The sequence below is a fragment of the Aquarana catesbeiana genome, linkage group LG08 (genome assembly GCF_042186555.1).
Source record: "Aquarana catesbeiana isolate 2022-GZ linkage group LG08, ASM4218655v1, whole genome shotgun sequence".
NCBI classification, from domain to species: Eukaryota; Metazoa; Chordata; class Amphibia; order Anura; family Ranidae; genus Aquarana; species Aquarana catesbeiana.
Window position 1 is genome coordinate 294,637,447 of NC_133331.1, and position 17,656 is coordinate 294,655,102.

Here is a 17,656-nt window from a genome sequence, read left to right on the forward strand (position 1 = left end):
ATAAGTTTGTCTGGTTGTAGAACAGGTGTCAGATTTATGGATAGTTACATTGACGTAGATTTTAGCAACCAATCATATCTAGGAGAGATGGCTAAGATACGGCTTGTAAAAGGGTATATAAATGCAAGTTCTACAATTGTTAGACAGACAAGTCAGATAGGAGCTCATAAGGCTGAACTCTATGTTTGCTGCCCTATTGCACGGGTCATAAAGGTCAGAACCAGTGGGCAATTATCTGTTCAGATAGGCTTCTATCAGGCTGACTGCTTGTCTATGCAGCCCTATTGCACGGGTGACAGGCAGTCAGAACCAAAAGGCAAATATCTGTCCTTTTGTTGTAACTTGTCTCCTCATACGAGTCAAATAAAGAAAACTTCTTAACTTGATCCAGAGTGTGGTTTCAGGTGAATTTCGCTCACAAGAGTATATAGTGCAGGGGTCAGGAGTATGTAATGTACAACATAGAGTATATAGTGCAGGGGTCAGAAGTATGTAATGTACAACATAGAGTGTATAGTGCAGGGGTCAGAAGTATGTAATGTACAACAGAGTATACAGTGCAGGGGTCAGAAGTATGTAGTGTATTTAGTGTTAATGACCCACCTGTACTGATCTCTGTAGGAGTGTCCTCCTCTATAAATGTCCCCGTTATTCCATCCTCCTCCATAGACTGCTGATCATCCCTCACATACCTCTCTTCTTCTTCTGATTTAACCTCAAATTCTATATCGATTGGATCTCCACTCTAAACCAAGAGAATGAGAGAGAATATTATCTGTAAGATATAAGCTTTATTATTGTGACATCACAAAAGAACTTCCCACATCTCTAGGAGTCTGTGTTTTATAATCTCTGTCCCACCAACCTTGTAACAGTGAGGGATGGTGTGATCTTCCTGTGTGGAATCCCGAGGATAGGAACATCTCTCTGGTGGGTTCCTGGTATTAGGTGGCTCCATCATATCCTTGTGTCCTTCTGAAACCTCCTCCATCACCCCATACTCCTCATCCTCCTCTTTATACTCTTCTTTAATATCAATATTATCATCCCCGAGGTTTCCACTCTGAATATATAATAAAAATTACATCAATTATAACAATGCAGATAATGTACAGATCCTAATGATACTATCAATAATTGTTCCTCATCTACCTGATGATGGTGAGGGATGGTGTGATCTTCCTGTGTGGAATCCCGGGAATACAGAGGATGGGGACATCTCTCTGGTGGGTTCCTGGTATTAGGTGGGTCCATCATATCCTTGTGTCCTTCTGAAATCTCCTCCATCACTCCATACTCCTCATCCTCCTCTTTATACTCTTCTTTACCAACAATATTATCATCCCAGAGGTTTCCACTCTGAATATATAATAAAACATTCAATTCAACAAACATGCTTGTATCTGCATATATATCATAATCACCAGTGATTGTTCCCCATCTACCTGATGATGGTGGGGGATGGTGTGACCTTCCTGTGTGGAATCCCGGGAATACAGAGGACGGGGACATCTCTCTGGTGGGTTCCCATTACTGGATCCATCTGTAGGAAACACACACACTGACTGAATACATTGTTTCTATGTGTTTATCAGATGATGGGGGATCTAGGTGGACCCTCCGTACTGCTCTCTCCTTTACAATAAAGTCTCCTCTTACCCGGTGATGTGAGGGGCGGCTGATTGTCCATCATGACGTCCTTGTAGAGATCCTTGTGTCCTTCTAAATACTCCCACTCCTCCATGGAGAAATAGACAGTGACATCCTGACACCTTATAGGAACCTGACACACACAATGATACAGTCACCATCCAGACACATCCCTTGTCTGTTACTGGATAATGTACCAGAATTCCCAGCACCGCTCACCTCTCCTCCATGATCTCTCTGGTGACTTCTAGAATCTTCTTTTCATCTCTTTATTCTATCAGGGAGGGAGGTGGAGACAATGTGATGGTCATATGATCTCCAGACTTCACAGGAGGAAAACTAGATTTGAACACGAATAGTAAATCAAATGATATTCTCAGAATCCTCCTCACCAGTCACGTCTCTATTTTTATTAAAGCCCCACTGAGATATAATTTATCCACACCCAATCTGTAGGTTAAAAGCTTGTCACAAGGAATTCTGGAATTCACAGGAACAACACTCTTGCTTTGCTTGTGAGGATGCAAAGGTTCATCCACATTCTAAGACCAATGGAAAAAAAGAACGGAGTAACATTGGGAGTAAAAACTTAGAGGTCAGTGTGATGTCATAGGATTCTATGACTTTGATTGGAGGGACATTGGGAGGAGGAGCTGTGGTGGGGGCGCTCTGTGAGATTTCTGTATGTTTCACCCTGTAGTATGTGCTAAAAGTTAGTGTAGGCAAAATATAGTTTGGCTCAGTGCTAGGCCTGAGCCGTGGAATCTGGGTCAGGGTTCATTAAAGTTCAGGGCTGGGTGACTCATCGTGGCAGCTCTCTGGTGCCTCCCCTTGGTCTAGAAGGTTGGAGAATCTTCTAGAAACTAGAGGGCCAATGCCCAGTAATGGGCTGGCAGAGAATACCTCATAAATAGACATGGGCCATGCCAGCAGGGGTAGTCGGGTGGAAGATGGAGATGCAGTGTTGAGGAGGCTGTCGGTGGCCCTCAGGGGTGCCCCCTTAGTCTGAGGGGGTCCTTCCTTGGGCCGGGGCTCAGGTGCTGGAAGAATCCTGCTAGAACACAGAGGAGGAGGTCTTCCTGGAGGGACGGGAGCAAGGGAGGACAAGTAGTGCAACACTGTGGGGACTAACAAAGGGGGGAAGAGGAAAAAATTACAGCGCACACGGGAAAAGGCCTGCTTATCAGAACTATTGGCGCCAGCCAGTCTGGAAGCTTGGGGGCAGATCCACGCTCCAGAGGAGACACAGTGTGAGCAAGATGGCGGACGGTACACACGCATACCCAATGACTTGGTTGCCTGGGCTGCAGGAGGTGACACTTGTGAACACCGGTGTGCAGTTGGAGCATCAAGGAGGATTCTCCCTCTGACTGATCGAGGGGACGGAGAGGCTGCGTCTACTGTGTCCTGGCTGCAGGAGACCCATCGCAGTGGTCAGTGCCTGGATCCGGTGTGGGCACTGCGACAAACCGCTTACCAGACTGATATCCAGTGAGCAGGAGCCGCTCACCTACTGCATAGACTTGTGGTCAGGTCTCTGCACAGAACAGCAGCGGAAGTCCCGGAAAGCTGGAATGGGCCAAGACAAGCGACATCAGGGAAGAGAGCTGGAAATCTGCCTCGGTCTGCAGCCCAACCACATAGCTGGTACCTGTTAGTGCTGCCCAGCAGGAACCAGAAGCTTCTCCTGGAAGGCTGGCTGTGCCCGCCCACCTGCCCGCCCTGTCAGTTCCACCTGGAAGGAGCCATTGCAGGAGGACAACTTGTCTTTACGTGAGCCAGAGGTGAGCAGCAGTGGTGGGGCAATAGATTGGGGTCACCCAGACTGCAAGTAGAGTTTCGGCCAATAGATGATGACTGGGAGGAATGGACACAGCAGTTCTGAGAAGGAATGGGAGTGAGGAGACTCCCAGGAAGATGTGGAAGTACTGTCAGAGGTGTCAGAGATGCCAGAGTCAGCTGAGAGGGCTGAAGGATCCCTGCAGACCCCTATTTGTGTCTGGAAGCAGTTCCAGAACCAACCATGCATGACTCGGACCAGAGGTGCCGAATACAGGCAGTGGGTAGTGAGGAAAGGCAAGCCATGGGACCTGCCAAGATTCTTAAAGTTTCAGAGAGAGGTGCAGCGGAGGACAGCACTCGAGTGGGAGTTGGACTACCCATAATTCCCCCAGGATGTTATGGACATTATTGAAGATTTCGGGGCCAAATAGGAGGAAAACAGGTCTGGGACTTCATGCATGTCCCCAAAACTCTGAGTGGACCTCATAACAAGGAGGTTTGGACCCGATTCCAGGACATTTGTCAGGAATGGTGGCTGGGAAGAGCCATATACAAAGACCAGGTGGTAGCTGTTAAGGCTGGACGGCCCACCAGAAGCCACTCTGCTGCTGTCAGGGAAGCTGATGGCAGTCTCAGAAGACTCCCAAATCCTAACTTGTACTTATGAAGGGACTGAAGTGAATTGGTCAGCCTGGAAACTGCATAGATGGACAGCAAGTAGAGGACTCCTGCCTGTATTTTTCTGGACGGCTGTCCCCCCTGCTTATGTGATGGACTCTGGATTTTCTAGTTTTTTGGGAGGGGGATGTGCTCCAGCCGAAGTATGCCTTGTCACATGTTTATTGGTTCATTATGCTAGCTACAGAGTTGTTTGCCTTTTCCCTTTCCTTTTTTTTATGGGATGCCCTTATTTTTGCTCCTGGGCAAAGAAGTTATTTTTTTCTAGCCGATGAGGACACGGCTGCTTTTTTTTGGGGGGGGGGGGGACCCGTGAAATCTGGGTTAGGGTTCATTAATGTTCAGGGCTGGGTGACTCATCGTGGCAGCTCTTTGGTGCCTCCCCCTGGTCTAGAAGGAATAAAGAATCTTCTAGAACTAGAGGGCGGGGTTTAGGAGGAGCTGCCATGCAAATTTGTAAGGCCTTAGCCAATCCCCAGTAATGGGCTGGCAGGGGGCAGACAATACCTCATAAATAGACATGGGCCATGCCAGTAGGGGCAGTTGGGTGGAAGATGGAGATGCAGTGTTGAGGAGGCTGTCAGTAGTCCTCAGGGGTGCTCCCTAGTCTGGGGGATGTTCTGCCTTGGGCCGGGGCTCGGGTGCTGGAAGAATCCTGCTAGAACACAGAGGAGGAGGTGTTCCTGGAAGCATGGGGGCAAGAGAGGACAAAGTGAGTACTGAGTAGTGCAACACCGTGGAGACTAATGAAGGGGGGAGACTGCCACATGTAGCCAGTCTCCCTTGAAGATAGTGGTGTGCTTAAGTCTTCAGTCCTTTCCCTGAGAGATCTCCTGAGAGTCAGCCAGGCGGACTGGCGAAGAGTCAACCGGGTGGGCTGGTGTGGAGAGGCAGCCCGAAGGGCTGGTGAAGTCGGTTAGGTGGGCTGGTGTGGAGAGGCAGGCGGGTGGGCTGGTGAAGAGGCAGCTGGGTGGGCTGGTGAAGAGATAGCCGGGCAGGCTGGTGAAGAATCAGTCAGGTGGGCTGGTGTGGAGAGGCAGCAAGGAGGGCTGGTGAAGAGTCAGTCTGGTGAGCTGGTGAAGAGTCAGTCTGGTGGGCTGGTGAAGAGTCAGTCTGGTGGGCTGGTGAAGAGTCAGTCTGGTGGGCTGGTGAAGAGTCAGTCTGGTGGGCTGGTGAAGAGTCAGTCTGGTGGGCTAGTGAAGAGTCAGTCTGGTGGGCTGGTGAAGAGTCAGTCTGGTGGACTGGTGAACAGTCAGCCGGGTGGGCTGGTGAAGAGTCAGTCTGGTGGGCTGGATAAGAGTCAGTCTGGTGGGCTATGAAGAGTCAGTCTGGTGGGCTGGTGAACAGTTAGTTTGGTGGGCTGGTGAAGAGTCAGCCGGATTGGCTGGTGAAGAGTCAGTCTGGTGGGCTGCTGAACAGTCAGTCGAGTGGGCTGGTGAAGAGTCAGTCTGGTGGGTTAGTGAAGTCAGCCGGGTGAGCTGGTGGAGATTCAGCCGGGTGGACTGGTGTTGAGAGAGGCAGCCAGGAGGGCTGGTGAAGAGTCAGCCGGGTGGGCTGGTGAACAGACAGTCTGGTGGGCTGGTGAAGAGTCAGTCTGGTGGGTTAGTGAAGTCAGCCGGGTGAGCTGGTGAAGAGTCAGCCAGGTGGGCTGGTGAAGAGTCAGCCAGGTGGGCTGGTGAAGAATCAGTCTGGTGGGCTGGTGAACAGTCAGTCTGGTGGGCTGGTGAAGAGTCAACCGGGTGGGCTGGTGTGGAGAGGCAACCAGGAGGGCTAGTGAACAGTCGTTCTGGTGGGCTGGTGAACAGTCAGTCAGGTGGGCTGGTGAACAGTCAGTCAGGTGGGCTGGTGAACAGTCAGTCAGGTGGGCTGGTGAACAGTCAGTCTGGTGGGCTGGTGAACAGTCAGTCTGGTGGGCTGGTGAACAGTCAGCTGGGTGGGCTGGTGAAGAGTCAGCCAGGTGGGCTGGTGTGGAATCAGTCTGGTGAAGAGTCAGCCGGGTGGGCTGGTGTGGAGAGGCAACCAGGAGGGCTAGTGAACAGTCGTTCTGGTGGGCTGGTGAACAGTCAGTCAGGTGGGCTGGTGAACAGTCAGTCTGGTGGGCTGGTGAACAGTCAGCCGGGTGGGCTGGTGAAGAGTCAGCCGGGTGGGCTGGTGAAGAATCAGTCTGGTGGGCTGGTGAAGAATCAGTCTGGTGGGCTGGTGAAGAGTCAGCCGGGTGGGCTGGTGTGGAGAGGCAACCAGGAGGGCTAGTGAACAGTCGTTCTGGTGGGCTGGTGAACAGTCAGTCAGGTGGGCTGGGAACAGTCAGTCAGGTAGCTGGTGAACAGTCAGTCAGGTAGCTGGTGAACAGTCAGTCTGGTGGGCTGGTGAACAGTCAGTCTGGTGGGCTGGTGAACAGTCAGTCTGGTGGGCTGGTGAACAGTCAGTCTGGTGGGCTGGTGAACAGTCAGTCAGGTAGCTGGTGAACAGTCAGTCTGGTGGGCTGGTGAACAGTCAGTCTGGTGGGCTGGTGAACAGTCAGTCTGGTGGGCTGGTGAACAGTCAGTCTGGTGGGCTGGTGAACAGTCAGCCGGGTGGGCTGGTGAAAAGTCAGCCGGGTGGGCTGGTAAAGAATCAGTCTGGTGGGTTGGTGAACAGTCAGTCTGGTGGGTTGGTGAACAGTCAGTCTGGTGGGCTGGTGAACAGTCAGCCGGGTGGGCTGGTGAAGAGTCAGCCGGGTGGGCTGGTGAAGAATCAGTCTGGTGGGCTGGTGAAGAATCAGTCTGGTGGGCTGGTGAAGAGTCAGCCGGGTGGGCTGGTGTGGAGAGGCAACCAGGAGGGCTAGTGAACAGTCGTTCTGGTGGGCTGGTGAACAGTCAGTCAGGTGGGCTGGGAACAGTCAGTCAGGTAGCTGGTGAACAGTCAGTCAGGTAGCTGGTGAACAGTCAGTCTGGTGGGCTGGTGAACAGTCAGTCTGGTGGGCTGGTGAACAGTCAGTCTGGTGGGCTGGTGAACAGTCAGTCTGGTGGGCTGGTGAACAGTCAGCCGGGTGGGCTGGTGAAAAGTCAGCCGGGTGGGCTGGTAAAGAATCAGTCTGGTGGGTTGGTGAACAGTCAGTCTGGTGGGTTGGTGAACAGTCAGTCTGGTGGGCTGGTGAACAGTCAGCCGGGTGGGCTGGTGAAGAGTCAGCCGGGTGGGCTGGTGAAGAATCAGTCTGGTGGGCTGGTGAAGAATCAGTCTGGTGGGCTGGTGAAGAGTCAGCCGGGTGGGCTGGTGTGGAGAGGCAACCAGGAGGGCTAGTGAACAGTCGTTCTGGTGGGCTGGTGAACAGTCAGTCAGGTGGGCTGGGAACAGTCAGTCAGGTAGCTGGTGAACAGTCAGTCAGGTAGCTGGTGAACAGTCAGTCTGGTGGGCTGGTGAACAGTCAGTCAGGTGGGCTGGGAACAGTCAGTCAGGTAGCTGGTGAACAGTCAGTCAGGTAGCTGGTGAACAGTCAGTCTGGTGGGCTGGTGAACAGTCAGTCTGGTGGGCTGGTGAACAGTCAGTCTGGTGGGCTGGTGAACAGTCAGTCAGGTAGCTGGTGAACAGTCAGTCTGGTGGGCTGGTGAACAGTCAGTCTGGTGGGCTGGTGAACAGTCAGTCTGGTGGGCTGGTGAACAGTCAGCCGGGTGGGCTGGTGAAAAGTCAGCCGGGTGGGCTGGTAAAGAATCAGTCTGGTGGGTTGGTGAACAGTCAGTCTGGTGGGTTGGTGAACAGTCAGTCTGGTGGGCTGGTGAAGAGTCAGCCGGGTGGGCTGGTGTGGAGAGGCAACCAGGAGGGCTAGTGAACAGTCGTTCTGGTGAGCTGGTGAACAGTCAGTCAGGTGGGCTGGTGAAGTCAGTCAGGTGAGCTGGTGAACAGTCAGTCTGGTGAACAGTCAGTTGGGTGGGCTGGTGAACAGTCAGTCGGGTGGGCTGGTGAACAGTCATTTGGGTGGGCTGGTGAACAGTTAGTCAGGTGGGTTGGTGAACAGTCAGTCGGGTGGGCTGGTGAACAGTCAGTCGGGTGGGCTGGTGAACAGTCAGTCAGGTGGGCTGGTGAAGAGTCAGCTGGGTGGGCTGGTGAAGGGTCAGTCGGGTGGGCTGGTGAAAAGTCAGTTGGGTGAGCTGGTGAAGAGTCAGTCGGGTGGGCTGGTGTGGAGAAGCAGCTAAGAGGGCTGGTGAAGAGTCAGTTGAATGGGTTGGTGAAGAGTAAGCTGGGTGGGCTGGTGTGGAGAGGCAGCCAGGAGGGCTGGTGTGGAGAGCTGGCGGAGAGGCAGAATGGAGGGCTGGTAAAAAAGGGCAGCTGCAGCCTGGTGGGTTGGCAGTGCCTGAAGACGTGGTGCTGGGATCAGTGGCCACAGAGGAGAAGTTACATGCTCTTTCACCATATCGGAGCTACACGTAAAACGGCTGGGAGTTCCTGTCTGTAACAACACGCTGTCATCCTCCCTAGACGTACTTGCTCCTCTTTCTACACGCAGAACCAGGCCCCATCTGCCACGACCCTGGTAAACAGACGACACCAGAAGTCTCAAGAGACGCAGCCGTGCTCTTGAGCGAGCATGGCGTAAATCTAAATCCCTGCAAACTTTACCCTCTACATATCTGCCCTTCTCAAATACAACTCCTGCCTCCACACTGCTAAACAAACCTACTACAACCCTCTCATCAAAACTCTCTCATCCAAATCTTGTCAACTCTTTTCTACCCTTAATTCCTTACTTCACCCCCCACTGTCCCCACCCACCAACTTACTTACTGCTCAACAGATTGCCAACCATTTAAAAAGCAAAATCGACACAATTCGCAAGGAGATATCCAGCATTCAACTTCCTCCCCTAACACATCAGGTCTAAGGATGAGCTCCGGCGTGTTCGCATGCTGCACGTGCCGAGCCCGCCAGGAAGTCGGCACGGCGCAGCGCTAATCACAAGCAGTGAGACATTTTCCCGATGTTTGCAGCTGCACATCGGGAAAATGTCTCACTGCTTGTGATTAGCGCTGCGCCGTGCCGACTTCGTGGCGGGCTCGGCACGTGCAGCATGCGAACACGCCGGAGCTCATACTTAATCAGGTCCAACACCACGCCCTCTACGTAGTTTAAGGTTAAACCTCTTTTCTTCTAATTTTAATGAGCCGCCACGAGTCTTATTAAACTCCCTTCGAAAAAGTTTTCTCCCTATTGTGGGGTCACCAGTCCGGCATTTGTATATTGTGGGGTCACCAGTCCGGTATTTGTATATTGTGGGGTCACCAGTCCAGTATTTATATATTGTGGGGTCACCAGTCCGGTATTTATATAATGAAATCATATCCCCTCTCAAGCGTCTCTTCTCCAGAGAGAATAAGTTCAGAGCTCACAACCTTTCCTCATAACTAATATCCTCCAGACCCTTTATTAGCTTTGTTGCCCTTCTTTGTACTCACTCCATTTCCAGTACATCCTTCCTGAGGACTGGTGCCCAGAACTGGACAGCATACTCCAGGTGCGGCCGGACCAGAGTCTTGTAGAGCGGGAGAATTATCGTTTTATCTCTGGAGTTGATCCCTTTTTAATGCCAATATTCTGTTTGCTTTGTTAGCAGCAGCTTGGCATTGCATGTCATTGCTGAGCCTATCATCTACTAGGACCCCCAGGTCCTTTTCCATCCTAGATTCCCCCAGAGGTTCTCCCCCCCAGTGTATAGATTGCATTCAGATTTTTACCACCCAAATGCATTATTTTACTCTGGGGTGCTTGTGAAGATTCGTCGTGCCTGGCTGTGCGGGGAGGGGGGGGGGTTGATCCAAGTTCATCTGCAACTCCTACAGGGGTAGTGCTACATGTACACAGAATCATTTCTCCCGGGTGCGTCCCACCTCTCCTAAACTGAAAGTTGAACTTTGTCTTTGGGCTTTGCCAGGACACCTCATATTCCTGTGATCTCCGTGTACTCCGGGGACTTTACTGATCGCATTTTAGAATGCATATCTGAGACTCAGATCTTTGTGGTAAAATCAATTTTTCAGACATTTACTACAAATTACATTTTTCCCTCTTTAAATCTTATAAAATAAAGACAAAAATAATCCAATCTACCCTAAATAAGCCCCCCTATCTCCCCCGCCACTGATAAAAGTGATATAATCCATTCCTATAGAGACTGATGAGGTGAGAAGGTGATTGGTGGGAAAGGTGACACATCTCAAAAATGAAGAGAATGTTCCGACCCTGTAAGTGGGGAAATGTTCTGCCCCTGGAGGGGTTAATCTATATATGTGTGCATCATCATCTGCTGGAGATAAAAGACGTCACAGTGACTATGGAGGAAGAGGACGGAACATGACGGGGGGGGGTTACTGGATGTAAATAGAACATAAGATCTTATTCTCTTAGATTGTAAGCTCTAAGGAGCAGGACCCTCTGATTCCTACTGTATTAAAGTGTACTGTATTTGTACTGTCTACCCTCAAGTTGTAAAGCGCTACTTAACCTGTTAGCGCCATATAAATCCTGTATAATAATGATAATAATAATAATTACCTCGTCTGCTGCAACTTCCAGCAACGTCCCGTCTCTACTTCCTCCCAACTCACCTCTCACCCGGAACTTCCTGTCTGTACCTGACATCACTTCCCATTTTCCGTAGAGACTTCCTGTCTCTATGGTATAAGCGAGATCCCCACCTTGTGGAGCTCAGAGGAACTGCACCCAGAGAAACGTCTCGTAGTGTGAACACGGCCTTGTGCTGTGTGTGTATGTACTGTATATCCTTATAGATGGGGTCATCTCCACTCCCACCAGGAGGGGGGGGGGGATAGAAATATATTACTGCCTAGTCCGGCATTTCTCAGCCAGGGTTCCTCCCAAGGTTTCTAGGGGTTCCTTGAGCAATGAACAATTTCTATCTCTCAGTAATTTCATGATGATGTAGGAATGTCCTTCTCCCACTGACTGTTGATATATGGGGTCCATCTCCCATTTGTCACCAATATAAAACCAATAAATGGACCATTTGGAATGAGCTCCGGGTTTGGACTGAACCCATGTTTGTACAGAATTTGGCCTCTTTGGGGAGTCAGCGAGTGTCTGAACGAAATGGGTATTCCACCAAGTTGAACCTTCAGTTGCAGTATTATTATCGCTGCTAAAAGTGGCAGCTTCCCGCTCAGGCTGGTTGATGGGGAGCCAGAGGCTGCAGGCACCCCAACACCTGGTGATGTATCCCCCCTCCCGGCCTATTCAGCTGGGATCCCAAAAATTCATACTAGGCACTTCAGGTCTGGTTTTTAGGAGGGAACCCTATTCAAAAATACAAACCAAAAAAAACAAACAAGAAAAAATACAATGTGGGGCACCCCCCAAAATCCATAACAGAAGCCGATCTGAGCATGCAGCTTCTCTGAGTGGATAAGGGTGAGGGGTGGAAAGTGACCATGCCTCCTCCTGTACCATACCAGACCACATACCCTCAACATGGTGAGAACATATCTTGCCAAGTCCATTCACTACTGGTTGGAAAGAAGGAAAAAGTACAATGTATGAGACGACCTAAACTGTGGATTTCCAGAACCCAAACAACCTAAAATCCTAAATTATAGATTTACAGAACCCAAATAACCTAACACCCTAAACAGCGGGTTTCCAGGACTAAAAAACTAAAACAGCTAACCTTCTAAAGCAAAAACAGGTCAGTTAGGATGCAGACCTATCACCAAGCTGTGTGGCTTTCAGTTAGTAGTATCAGGGTATGTGCTGGGTGTGCTGGAGGGTCTATTGATGCTGGCTGCAGGCGCGATCTGTTGTCACTGGGGAGGTCTATTTTTACTGGGAGGGATCTATTGTTGCTAGGGAGGTCTATTGTTGCTGGTGGGGGAAATGTTGTTGCTGAGAGTGATCTGCTGTTGAGGGATGGGGTCTACTGTTGCTGGCTGATGAAAGTTCTGTTAATGCTGGCTGCTGGGAGATCTACTGTATTGTTACTGGCAGGGGTCTATTGTTGGTCGGGTTTTATTGTTCCTGGGGTGTAACTATTGCTGCTGGTGGTCTGTTGCTGCTGGAGGTCTATTGCTTTTGGGGTGGATCTATTGTTGCTGGGGGCCTATTGTCCCTCCTGGAGATCTATTGCTGCTGAGGGGTCTATAGTCCCTGTGGTGTATCTATTGCTGCAGGGGGTCTATGGTCCCTTGGGTGTTTCTATTGCTGCAGGGGGTCTGTGGTCCCTGGGGTGTATCTATTGCTGCAAGGAGTCTATTGTCCCTAGGGTGTATCTATTGCTGCTGGGGGTCTATTTTCCCTCTCTGGAAATCAATTGTTTCTGGGGCCTATTGTTCCTGCTGGGGATCTGTTGATGGTGGGGGTGGGGTCTCTTTTTGCTAGCTGAAGGGAAGCTATTTTACTGGTTTTCTTAACGCATTCCATACAAATTACTTTTATAAAATGATACCAGTGTGGCACCCTCTAGTGTGAGTGCAGGAAACTTTACTCTGACTCATGTTTAAAATCGGGTCAGAGGTTACAGAGTTCAGGGCTGGATGACTCATACAGGCAGCTCTCTGGTGCCTCCCCCTGGTTCTAGAAGGTTGGAGAACATTCTGGTAGCTGAAGGGTGGAGGCCAGGAGGGTTGTTCTGCATACTTAAAGTGGTTCTAAAGGCAGAAGGTGCATTCTATGCATTAAGATAAAAAACCTTCTATGTGCAGCAGCCCCCCCCCCCCCCATACTTACCTGAGCTCCATCTTAATCCAGCAATGTCCCTGGGCTGTCCAGAACTCTCCCTCCTAAGACACAGAAGTGAAAGCCATTGGCAGTGAGCCAATCAGGATAGTGAAGGAGGGGGCCGAGCTGTGGCTCCATGTCTGAATGCACACACAGAGCAGCAGTTTCGCTCGGGGCCCCCATAGCCCCCATAGCAAGCTGCTTGCTGTGGGGGCACTCGGCAGGAAGGAGAGGCCAGGAGTGCCGGCGAGGGACCCAAGAAGAGGAAGATCTGGGCTGCTCTGTGCAAAACCATTACAGACCAGGTAAGTATAACATGTTTGTTACTTCTAAAGAAAACAAAAGAAAACAATGGACTTTAATATAACTTTAAGGGAGTTTGGCCAATCCCCGGGCAGTGGGCCTGGCATGGGGCTAAGACAACCCTTAAATATGAATGAGACATGCTGGCAAGGGAGTCGGGTGAAAAAAAGAGATGGAATGCTGAAAGGACTGTTGGTGTCCCCTTGAGGCAAACCCTCTAGTTGGGGGGGGGGGGGGGGGGTTGGGGGGGTTGCTCTGTCTCGTGCTGGAGTTCAGGTGCTTGCCTGGGAGGATCCTGACAGCAGGAAAAGCTTGCAAGGTGACTTCCCTAAGAGGCAGCGGGAGCAAGGAGGACAGTGTGAGTATTAGAGCACAGTGCAGGGACTTACAAGGAGAGAGACTGCCACATGGAGCAGGTTTCTCTGGAAGATAGCGGTGTGCCTAAATCTTCCCTAGCCTTGCCCTGAGAGAATCCGGAGCAGTCAGTTGGGTAGACTGGTGGAGAGTCAGATGGGTAAACTGGTGGAGAGTCAGTTGGGTAAACTGGTGAAGAGTCAGTTGGGTAGACTGGTGAAGAGAGTCAGTTGGGTAGACTGGTGAAGTCAGTTGGGTAGACTGGTAAAGAGAGTCAGTTGGGTAGACTGGTGAAGAGAGTCAGTTGGGTAGACTGATGGAGAGTCAGTTGGGTAGACTGGTGAAGAGAGTCAGTTGGGTAGACTGATGGAGAGTCAGTCGGGTAGACTGGTGGAGAGTCAGTCGGGTAGACTGGTGAAGAGAGTCAGTTGGGTAGACTGTTGGAGTCAGTTGGGTAGACTGGTGAAGAGAGTCAGTTGGGTAGACTGGTGGAGAGTCAGTTGGGTAGACTGCTGGAGAGTCATTTGGGTAAACTGGTGGAGAGTCAGTTGGGTAGACTGGTGAAAAGAGTCAGTTAGGTAGACTAGTGAAGAGTCAGTTGGGTAGACTGGTGGAGAGTCAGTTGGGTAAACTGGTGAAAAAAGTCAGTTGGGTAGACTGCTGGAGAGTCATTTGGGTAAACTGGTGAAGAGAGTCAGTTGGGTAGACTGGTGGAGAGTCAGTTGGGTAGACTGGTGAAGAGAGTCAGTTGGGTAGACTGCTGGAGAGTCAGTTGGGTAAACTGGTGAATAGAGTCAGTTGGGTAGACTTGTGGAGAGTCAGTTGGGTAGACTGGTGGAGAGTCAGTTTGGTAGACTGGTGAAGAGAGTCAGTTAGGTAGACTGGTGAAGAGAGTCAGTTGGGTAGACTGATGGAGAGTCAGTTGGGTAGACTGGTGAAGAGAGTCAGTTGGGTAGACTGGTGGAGAGTCATTTGGATATACTGGTGGAGAGTCAGTTGGGTAGACTGCTGGAGAGTCATTTGGGTATACTGGTGGAGAGTCAGTTGGGTAGACTGATGGAGAGTCAGTTGGGTAGACTGGTGAAGAGAGTCAGTTGGGTAGACTGGTGGAGAGTCATTTGGGTAAACTGGTGGAGAGTCAGTTGGGTAGACTGATGAAAAGAGTCAGTTGGGTAGACTGGTGGAGAGTCATTTGGATATACTGGTGGAGAGTCAGTTGGGTAGACTGCTGGAGAGTCATTTGGGTATACTGGTGGAGAGTCAGTTGGGTAGACTGATGGAGAATCAGTTGGGTAGACTGGTGAAGAGAGTCAGTTGGGTAGACTGGTGGAGAGTCATTTGGGTAAACTGGTGGAGAGTCAGTTGGGTAGACTGATGAAAAGAGTCAGTTGGGTAGTCTGGTGGAGAGTCAGTTGGGTAGACTGGTGAAGAGTCAGTTGGGTAGACTGGTGAAGAGTCAGTTGGGTAGACTGGTGAAGAGTCAGTTGGGTAGACAGGTGAAGAGTGTCAGTTGGGTAGACTGGTGAAGAGAGTCAGTTGGGTAGCCTGGTGAAGAGTCAGTTGGGTAGGCTGGTGGAGAGTCAGTTTGGTAGACTGGTGAAGAGAGTCAGTTGGGTAGACTGGTGGAGAGTCAGTTGGGTAGACTGCTGCAGAGTCATTTGGGTAAACTGGTGGAGAGTCAGTTGGGTAGACTGGTGAAAAGAGTCAGTTAGGTAGACTAGTGGAGAGTCAGTTGGGTAGACTGGTGGAGAGTCAGTTGGGTAGACTGGTGAAAAGAGTCAGTTGGGTAGACTGGTGGAGAGTCATTTGGGTAGACTGGTGAAAAGAGTCAGTTGGGTAGACTGGTGGAGAGTCAGTTGGGTAGACTGGTGGAGAGTCAGTTGGGTAGACTGGTGAAGAGTGTCAGTTGGGTAGACGGGTGAAGAGTGTCAGTTGGGTAGACTGGTGAAGAAAGTCAGTTGGGTAGCCTGGTGAAGAGAGTCAGTTGGGTAGACTGGTGAAGAGTCAGTTGGGTAGAATCTAGAATATACTGTATATATAAGTCTATAAATCTATAATATATAACTCTGTAGTCCCGTTGGGTTGCTTTGAGGGTATTTCTGTTTCTGGGCCCATTATTCGGGGTTCCCTCTACACTGATGACCTGTGACGGCTTTTATAGCATCTCCTATGAGTAATATTTGGATACAAAGTTTGTCCTCATTGCACCGACACACATAATCTTTTCCACATTCAATACATTTTTTATTATCATTTTACTTTTAACAAGACTGCAGTCATGAAATCAGGAAATAGTAAAGGTCGAAATCCAACGATTACACCTCAAGGGTTGTGTGGGATCCCTGATGTACAGGAAGACAGGACTTCAGTGAGGAACAATTCCCTCACTCAGGACAGGAATACGGCTTCTCCCCCGTGTGAGATCTCTGATGTCTACAAAGAGTGGACTTTCGTGAAAAACATTTCCCGCACTCGGGACATGAATACGGCATCTCACCAGTGTGAGATCTCTGATGTGTGTTAAGACTGGATTTCCGCGAAAAACATGTCCCACACTCAGGACAGGAATACGGCTTCTCCCCCGTGTGGGATTTCTGATGTTCATTAAGAATGCACTTCTGTGAAAAACATTTCCCGCACTCAGGACAGGAATACGGCTTCTCCCCTGTGTGAGATCTCTGATGTTTGTGAAGACTGGACTTCAGTGAAAAGCATTTCCCGCATTCAAGACAGGAATACAGCTTCTCTCCCGTGTGAGATATCTGATGTTTGTAAAGAGTGCTCTTTTCTGAAAAACATTTTCCGCACTCAGTACAGAAATACGGCTTCTCACCTGTGTGAGACCTTTGATGTTGGTTGAGATTCCATTTCCTTGAAAAACATTTTCCGCACTCAAAACAGATATATGGTTTTTCCCCCATGTGAGACCTTTGATGTGTGACGAGTTTTGATTTTTTAGAAAAACGTTTTCCGCACTCAGAACAGGAATACAGCTTTTCACCAGTGTGAGACCTGTGATGATTATAAAGATCGGACTTTTCTGAAAAACATTTCCCGCACTCAGCACAGGAATAGGGCTTCTCACCTGTGTGAGACCTTTGGTGTCTTGTGAGATTGGATTTAACTGAAAAACATTTCCCGCACTCAGAACAGAAATATGGTTTTTCCCCCGTGTGGGATCTCTGATGGCTGTAAAGATGTGACTTCTGTGAAAAACATTTCCCGCACTCAATACAGGGAAATGTCTTTTGTGTTGGAAGGACGGCACTGTCCCTCACAGTCTGAGGTTCCTCAGAATAAGAGGAATACGATGGTCCGGCACCGTCCCTCACAGTCTGAGGTTCCTCAGGATAAGAGGAATACGATGGTCCGGCACCGTCCCGCACAGTCTGAGGTTCCTCAGGATAAGAGGAATACGATGGTCTGGCACCGTCCCGCACAGTCTGAGGTTCCTCAGGATAAGAGGAATACGATGGTCCGGCACCGTCCCTCACAGTCTGAGGTTCCTCAGGATAAAAGGAATACGATGGTCCGGCACTGTCCCTCACAGTCTGAGGTTCCTCAGGATAAGAGGAATACGATGGTCCGGCACCGTCCCGCACAGTCTGAGGTTCCTCAGGATAAGAGGAATACGATGGTCCGGCACCATCCCTCACAGTCTGGGGTTCCTCAGGATAAGAGGAATACGATGGTCCGGCACCGTCCCGCACAGTCTGAGGTTCCTCAGGATAAGAGGAATACGATGGTCCGGCACCGTCCCTCACAGTCTGAGGTTCCTCAGGATAAAAGGAATACGATGGTCCGGCACTGTCCCTCACAGTCTGAGGTTCCTCAGGATAAAAGGAATACGATGGTCCGGCACTGTCCCTCACAGTCTGAGGTTCCTCAGGATAAGAGGAATACGATGGTCCGGCACCGTCCCGCACAGTCTGAGGTTCCTCAGGATAAGAGGAATACGATGGTCCGGCACCGTCCCTCACAGTCTGGGGTTCCTCAGGATAAGAGGAATACGATGGTCCATCTACACTGTGTGGTGCCGGATGGACATTTGAGGTAGTCGGGTTTTCTCCTGGACTATACTGTGTGATGTCCTCATCTTCTACTTTACAGTCTGGAGACAAAGTGAGACAATCCTCTGAGGTTTTCCTCATCTCCCGTCCATCTACTAAAATAGAGATACAAAGATTATTAC

General features: G+C 50.2%; 2 protein-coding genes across 3 annotated transcripts in view; both read right to left on the minus strand.

The window, feature by feature from the left end:
* Window positions 1–231: 231 nt before the first annotated feature.
* Window positions 232–1,540, minus strand: LOC141106812 (uncharacterized). The gene is made up of 4 exons (XM_073597739.1): window positions 1,153–1,540; window positions 866–1,063; window positions 604–745; window positions 232–281 (listed from the first exon to the last, which is right to left on the minus strand). Exons 1-4 carry the CDS (start codon window positions 1,510–1,512, stop codon window positions 232–234), a joined length of 750 nt encoding a protein of 249 aa, XP_073453840.1. The 5' UTR covers window positions 1,513–1,540.
* Window positions 1,541–15,723: 14,183 nt separating this feature from the next.
* Window positions 15,724–17,656, minus strand: part of LOC141104968 (uncharacterized) — a 33,386-nt gene continuing 31,453 nt past the window's right edge. Inside the window, exon 4 of one of the 2 annotated variants that reach the window (XM_073594778.1) lies at window positions 15,724–16,691. In XM_073594778.1, coding sequence (XP_073450879.1) covers window positions 15,849–16,691 — 843 coding nt within the window. In that variant the 3' untranslated portion in view covers window positions 15,724–15,848. Of the gene's footprint in view, window positions 16,697–17,656 lie in introns of both variants that reach the window. The other variant, XM_073594779.1, reaches the window with a different exon arrangement.

Excerpts from the sequence above, each read along its gene's own strand:
- LOC141106812 (XM_073597739.1), bottom strand. The coding sequence starts at position 1,512 with ATGTCCCCGTCCTCTGTATTCCCGGGATTCCACACAGGAAGGTCACAC. Across the intron at positions 746-865 it reads CCATCCCTCACTGTTACAAG|AGTGGAGATCCAATCGATAT; the intron begins GTTGGTGGGACA and ends CTCTTGGTTTAG. Across the intron at positions 282-603 it reads TCCTACAGAGATCAGTACAG|GGCTGCATAGACAAGCAGTC; the intron begins GTGGGTCATTAA and ends CCCGTGCAATAG.